The 7459-nt window shown below is 60.1% G+C and overlaps 1 protein-coding gene across 1 annotated transcript; it reads right to left on the reverse strand.

Moving 5' to 3' along the window:
* Window positions 1-2970: 2970 nt before the first annotated feature.
* On the reverse strand, window positions 2971-5672 carry LCN15 (lipocalin 15; the record flags this gene model as incomplete). The annotated part of the gene is made up of 5 exons (XM_010162827.1): window positions 5577-5672; window positions 5159-5298; window positions 4576-4646; window positions 3816-3926; window positions 2971-3072 (listed from the first exon to the last, which is right to left on the reverse strand). Coding segments are annotated over exons 1-5 (520 nt in total), but the record flags the coding sequence as incomplete, so codon positions are not given.
* Window positions 5673-7459: the final 1787 nt, after the last annotated feature.

Raw genomic sequence — 7459 nt, forward strand, 5'->3', positions numbered from 1 at the left:
CTCACAGCAGAGCTGCTCCAGCCCTTGCATCATCCTCGTGGCCTCCTCTGCACTGGCTCCAGTAGGTCCATGTCCTTCTGCTGTTGGTGGCCCCAGCACTGGAGGCAGCACTGCAGGTGGGGTCTGAGGAGAGCGGAGCAGAGGGGCAGAATCCCCTCCCTCCACCTGCTGCCCACACTGCTCTGGGTGCAGCCCAGGACACGGTTGGTTGTCAAATACACAAAGACATCCGGCTGGGGGGTCAAAGAGGAGCAGGTACAACCCTCTTTTCACACCGTCCCTACGTGCTTCTCCTTGTCCCTGTATCTGCCTGTTGCTGAAGGCAGGGTGCTGGGAGAGGGGCTGCAGGAGCAGCAGGTACAGGACAGGCTTGATGGGAGAGCTGAGGGATGGTGGGGGGGTTGGTGAGGACACCCGAACTGCTCTGCGTGGAGGTGACTCACACCAGACCAGATCTGAAACTGCAGCTTGTGGCACAGGGAGAAAAGAGACGGACAAAAGGAGGAGTGGAAAATGCTGGTGGCAAAGAGAAATTATCTCAGTGCTGTCTGGCAGGGTGATGTCTGCACACGGCAGCAAGGAAACCGTTGGCTGGAGCACAGTGTGGAGACACCGGGATTCCCCGTCCCACAAGGGCCTTGGCCAGGGCGCTGCTGGCAGCGGGATGTTGTCATCTGCGTCAGCGCTCCGACCGAAAACCAGCCTGGAGGCAAAGCTGCGTGTGGGCCCAGAGCTCCTGGGAGCACGGCAAGTGCTGAACTGTTCCAATCCAAACTGCTGGGGAAAATTCCTGCTGGAAATGCTGGGCTCCTTCCAAAGAGGGTGGAGATGCTGCTGGGTTGGGAAGTCTCAGTGAGGTCCCTTGCCCTGCTGCTGCCAGGTGGTGTCCAGCTCTCATGACCCTCAAGATCAGGAGAGGGTTTCCCAAATGTATTTTCCCAGTCCCTGTGTGGAAGAAGGAGCATCTGGGAACATCTCGAGGTGCTCAGCTGCTGGGACGACACCTTCCTGGGGTATCTGCTGCTGTCATGCAGCAGAAGGGCAGGTCCTGGCTGAAAGGAACACCAGGGATGGGCACAGTGGAAAGGGCAGCAGAGAGGATTTTGGAGGAACATCCTTTTCCAGGAGAGGCACAAGCAGCCTCATACCCTGCCAGATCTCAGTGCCTGCCAGCACTGGCCGAGCCCTGGCCATGAGCATGTGTGAGGTGTCAGGGCTTTGCTGGGGACACGGGTTACCCTGGGTGGGCTGTGGTTTCTCCTGGGTGGATTTGAGGAGCTGAAGAGAGCAGGAAGGGGAAGAAGGAGGGGGATTTCAGCAATATAAATTCAAAGGAAGACAATCTCTGGAGGCAGATGTCCACCACCACCAGATAATCTGATCCAGTGGGGGCTTTCTCTGCGCAGTGCCCGGGGCAGAGACCATGTGCAGCCCCTCTTTGGTTGGGTCTGGAGGATTCAGACACCCACCTTCCACCAGCCCTGCAGCACCACGGGACTGAGAGTTCCCACAGTGAGTCTTGCCCCTGCTTTGGCCCAGCCTGAGCCGGGGGGTGAGCTGGGCTCCGGGGAAGCACAGGGCTGCAATCGCAGCAGTGTGAGCAGAGGGAAGGTGAGCTGGATGGTGGTGGTTGTTGCAGCCCCCCAAACTCCAACCTCAACTTCTGTGGCCAAATCCCATGGCATTTCTCCACACAGACCCTGGTGCCCATGGGATTTCCAGCCTCAGTGCACCTCCCTTGCCCCACCCCTACCTGGCCATGTTCCTGCCCCATGGGAGGCATCAAGGAGGGAAAATCCTGGTGGGCTCCAAAAATGCCCTCACTTAGGTGAGCTCAGCTCAGCACCACACCTGGCTGTTCACCATCCACAGACCCCCAGGAGGACAAGAGAAGGGACCACACACTCGAGTACCCCAGGTTCTCCCCAGACATCGACACCAAGCTCTGGGATGAGTTTCTGTTTATTTGGCAAAAAGGAGAGATTGTGCTCTGGAAAAGCAGGAGACACGTCAAAGCCTTGACCACTGAGCTCAGAAGAGGGATGGCAGAGCAGCAGCCTGGAGTTTCAGGGTTTTGAAAAAAAAACGGCAGGAACATCCCCCAGCCAGCCCACACCTCCTAGAAAAGAGCCCAGAGAGGTGGCCTAAGTATCTGACATCAGGAGGCCAAAGGAAAGGGCCAAGTAGGGCTCTCTATCAGCATCTGTGCATTCTCTTCCACTTCTCCCCAGCTCTGTAGGGAGGGCCATCTCCAGCCATGGATTTCTAGCTAACCCCTACAACTAATTTTGTACCAGTGTGGTGGGAAATCACATGCCAGGGTGGGCCAACAACAACCACATTTTGCGTGGTGAAACACCAACCCAACATCTGGATGGTTTTGCCAGTCTACAGCCCCAAGGTCCCTTTGGCACGAGCTGGTGTCCCGGTCCTCACTGCTGGGTGAGCTCTGCAGCTGTTTCTCCACTGAACTGGGGGTCTCGGTTCAAGTGTCCTCACTCACTGTCAGGCAGCTGCACCCTGGGGGTCCCTGCTGCAGAGCAGCTCCAGAGGGAATGGTCCTACCTGGGTGTGAGCTCCAGCATGGGTTCAAACAACTCAGCCTCAGGGCAATTTGAGGAGTTCATGGTGGCCTTTACTGGGGCCAATTTCCAGCTGAGGACATTGCAAACACCATGTTGCACTGCAGCAACTCACCTACGCTCCATCGAGGACACATTCCTCTGTGGAAATAAAGAGAAAGGCTGAGGCTGGGGCTGTGGCCTGGCTCGTCCTGCTTTACACCCAAAATAGACAACCCAGCAATGAACTTGAGCAAGGTGAAGCCATGATGTGCCAAGCCAGAGCACTTCCTCCTGCCAGCTCCAACCACAAAGTGGTGGCAGTGATGGGCTGAGCTGGTCCCTGCTGTCCAGTCCTTGCTCCCCATATGGACTGAGCCAGCCCGACACGGTGCTCAGCAGTGCTCACCCTGGCTGGGCAGAAACTTGATCATCTCGTCGGTGAAGCTCTTCTCCCTCGCAAGCTTCTTGAACAGCGCTGTGATTTTGGGGCTCACCTCCTGGGTTCTACCTAAAGGCAAAGACACGAGTTAGCTCCAGGCTGTGGCATGTCCTGTCCCTGAATCTCCTGGGCAGCTGGTGGGCACACCCAGGTGAGGATGGGATGGATGATGGTCCCTAGGAGAAGGCTGGAGACAGTGGTGGAGATCCAGGGGAGCAGTGGTGGCCACAAACAGGAGACACCCCACTCAGGAACAAGATGAAGTGGAGGTCCTGGCACCAGCACGGTGCCTCCTCTCTTGGTTCCCATCCCCACCATTTCTGCCTCGCTTGCAGCAGCCCCCTGAACTTCACCTCATTTCACCAAGCACTCACCCAAGGCCATGGACTCCCAGTGCAGTGCAGGAGCCTGAGCCCCAGTGTCCCCTGCCAGCCCCACTCGCTGTCCCTTCCCCTGCCACACAGGGACATGCAGCAGCCCCAGCCCCACTCCTGCACCCCACCCAGGGCAGGAGGGCAGTGGTGAGGGGGGGTTCTCTGACTCCTGGTCCCTCAGGAAGCACCCCGACACCTCCCAACTGTTCACCCCATCCGACCACCGCTGCCTACGCACTGTAGAGCCTCAGCATGTGCAAGGTCTTCCCGTCCTTCACTCTGGAGGCAAAGATCACAGCGTAGCCCCAGCCCCACTCCTGCACCCCACCCAGGGCAGGAGGGCAGTGGTGAGGGGGGGTTCTCTGACTCCTGGTCCCTCAGGAAGCACCCCGACACCTCCCAACTGTTCACCCCATCCGACCACCGCTGCCTACGCACTGTAGAGCCTCAGCATGTGCAAGGTCTTCCCGTCCTTCACTCTGGAGGCAAAGATCACAGCGTAGGTCTTGCCGTCGGTGTCCACCACCTGCACCGTTCTGTTGCCTCTGTCTGCCAAAGGACATGGAGGAACAGGAGAAATTAATGACCTTCCCCTGAGACCTCCCACACTGCAAAAGGGCTGTAAGAGGGTGAATCAGGATGGTGGGGGATCAGGTCCACCCAGCCCATCTGTCTGTGTCTCCCTCTCCTGGTTTTCCCTCTTGCTAAAGCTCCTCTGGAAGCCTGGGGGAGCCCGCAGATCGCAGCAGAGCAGAGAGGACATGGACATGAATGCAGGAGGGTCTAGGGTGGTCCCTGAAGGGAGCAGAGTAGCCCAGCCAGTGTCAGACCAACATTTGGGCTGGGGGTGGGAAGTCACTCTTGCTTCATCCCTTGGGAACATCCATGCACAGCCCCTTTGGAGAATGAACTTGCTTTTCCCCAGGGTTTAAGCTTGGTCTGAACGTGTCTTATCCCAGAGCAGCTTTCCAGAGGGAGGGAGCAAGGGGGTGTCTGCTACACTGGTGGGACACCAGCCCTGGCATGGACCAGCCCTGGGGTGCAGCTGGCAACTGGTTACAGAGAGATGTCCCACCCAGGACCCCAGGAGAGGCAGGTGGGCACCCCTGAGGGCCAGGAACCCCGGGACAACCAGCTGCTTCAGACAGGGGTGGTGGGCAGTGGCTTCACCCCCATCCCAGGGGCTCCCCCCACTCACCAGGGCTGTAGTATTCACCCGCGATGCCAGTTTGCTTGTAGATCGACTCAAATTTCTTACATTCCTCTGGGCTGCAAAACAGTGAAGGATGCTCCAGCTGGGGTGAAGTGACCTCCCTTCCCCTCCCCTGGGGGTGCTGGCTCCAGGGTCACTACCCCAAATGTGGGGCTTGCTGTTCAGGGATGGGATGGTGTGACCAGGACACAGTGCTGGCACCCAAGGACCATCCCACGGAGTGACACAGCCATTCCCTTGCTCATGCTCTGAGCTTCTGGGATGAAGCTGGTTCTGCTGGGAAATCTCAGGGTCCCTTATCACCCTGCTGTGTCCCTTTCAGGAGCAGCAGATGTCCCAGCCTCTGAGGTGGGACCCCTCCTGGCTGGTCCTGCCCTGAAGAAGGGGTCCCCATGCTGCAGCTCACCCAAGCCCTTGTTTTAAACCATGGAGCTGGTGGTCCTGTCTGACCCCCTGCCCAGGTCTTTGGTGGGTGCTGGGTGCAGGCACTCAGGTGGAGACCCACTGGTGAAGGTCCAGGGAGGAGGTTGATCAGTGAAGCCCATGGAGAAAAGCACTTGGCACTTACGTGGGTATTGCAAAGGAGACCTTCAGGTCACCCTCCCTCAGGACCTCCATGGTAGCCATTGCCATCTTCAGCTCGTCCTTCCTTTGGAGGTATCTCTCGGAGTCAGAGGCCAGAGCAGTGATGTACCATTTCCCTGCAATCTGACAGCAAGGACAGGCTCTGAGTCCTGAGGAGCAGGCAGGGGCTGCCCCCTCCTTGGGGACACAGCCAGGACACCCTCAGGCCATGGGACACCCACATCCCCTCCTGGGCACCTACACTAGAGCTGGGTGACTGCCCTCACTGGGGTGTGACAGCAGAGCCAGCAGTGGCTGTGGTGTCCCCAGCTGTCCCCAGTACCAAAACACCTCTCCAGTCCCCGCCCTGGTCACCAGAGGCCACACTCCCACCTTCCCTTCCCCAGGATGCTGCGGATCACCTTGGTCGTGTCCAGTCCTGCAGCCCCAGGGTCCTGAGCCTCGGCACAGAGCAAGCAGAGCAGGGCCAGCCCCAGGCTCAGCACCACCATCCTCATCTCGCCGCAGCTCCTCCGGCTCCGCCAGTGGGATGGGGAGCGGTGCTGGGGCTGCTGGTTTTATAGCAGCGAGCTGTGCCCCGCTCCGCCCAGCCCAGCCCCCCTGTGTGCCCAGCTGCACGGCACGGCCGCTGGCCTTGGCTTGGGCAAGGTGGTGGCTTCGAAGGGATGAAGTCACCCCAGGGTAAACAGCCACCCCATCTTGCGGAAGAAGGGAAGTGGCTGTGACCCCGGGAAGGGGCCGAGGAGGGGGGTTGCGGGGCTGTTGCATCAACGCTGAAATTCAGGATTTTCCCCATTTCTTCAGTCGCTTGTGAAAGAACACAGAGAGCTTTTGTTTCCCAGCTGGCTGCCCGAGGGCTGCCAGGAGGAGCAGGGAGACCTTTCCCGGTATGGGTCACACCCAGTGACCCATCAGGAAGGGGCTCAGTGGCCCGTCCCTCTGGCCAGGCTGGCATCTGCCCCGAGGCTGTTGCTGGGATGGTGCCCAAACTCCGGCATCCGTGTGCCACCGGCGTGACCTGACCCCAGGGTGCCCACGCAGGGTCACCCACCGCTGTGCAAAGTGGGGTGCACCCGGAGCGGGGCAGGCAGAAAAAGGGGTTCATGTCACTGTGGGAGTGTGTCCCCTCCTTCCCAGGGTCTGATGTCCCCTGTGCCCTGGCTCTGTCAGGTTCCTGGAGTCACAGCCCCAAAAGGGTCTGTGCTGGGCACCGAGGGACCCCTGCTCTGGGGCAGGGGGACAGTCGGGGGGACCAGGGACTGCCTCTGCTCTGCAGGAGTGGAGGGGGACAGATGCTGCCCTTGGGGCTCATGGCAGCATGGTCCTGCCTTGGTGAGTGGGCAGATGGAAGGACCAAGGGAGCCAGGACCCAGGCGTGGGGGTCCCAGACCTGCCGTGCATTTACCTGGGCAGCCATGGCACAGCCCCACGCCTGTCTGGGTGGCCCCAGGGTGGGTCTGAGCAGGGAACGGGGTGTCCTGGGGACAAACTGCCTGTCAGGAGCCAGAGCCTGTGCAGGGCTGAGCAGCCTGGACACTTCCCCCTCTGCCTGCCCAGACCTGCTGCCCACCCAGCCCAGCTGTGTTAGCACCTCTCTGCTCACATCCCCGGCAGCTGCCCCACTGCACCCTCCCCACCCTGGGTGCAGCAAACAATGCAGCAAAGGAGCCCCCAACACCCCGGGGTGCTGAGAGGAAGGGTGGGATCCAGGACCGCTGGGCTCAGGGGACCCTGGCAGCACCCCTGCTCCTGTCAACAAAAGCACCAAGCCCTGGGGCAGCTTCTGCATCTATTTATTCAGGAGGGTGAGGTGTGATCCAGGCACACGGCAGCGGGTCCAGCAGAGCCCAGCTGGGGATGGTGGGAAGGGGCACTGGGGAGCAGAGCCTGGTCTCCACCAGGTCTAGAGGACACACAGTGCTGGTATTGGCCCCTTCAGCTGCAGGGAGGCAGGACATACAGACAAGCCATTAGAGTGGGGCAAAGCCAACGTGACACAGAGCCCCGGGGAGGGTGGGGGGTCCCTGCTCAGCCCATGCCATGCTGGAGGGAGATCCGGCTTCCCCCGGCCATGCTCACCTGATGGCCTCGGTGCACTGATCTGTTGAAAAGCAGAGAGGGGTGAGCATGGCACGTCCCCAGGCAGGGGGGCTGTGTGTGCCACCTGCAGAGCATGGCACGTCCCCAAGCAGGGGGGCTGTGTGTGCCACCAGCAGAGTGTGGCACGTCCCCAGGCAGGGGGGCTGTGTGTGCCACCCGCAGAGTGTGGCACGTCCCCAGGCAG

The sequence above is a fragment of the Antrostomus carolinensis genome, unplaced genomic scaffold (assembly GCF_000700745.2).
Source record: "Antrostomus carolinensis isolate BGI_N321 unplaced genomic scaffold, ASM70074v2 scaffold38082, whole genome shotgun sequence".
Taxonomy (NCBI): Eukaryota; Metazoa; Chordata; class Aves; order Caprimulgiformes; family Caprimulgidae; genus Antrostomus; species Antrostomus carolinensis.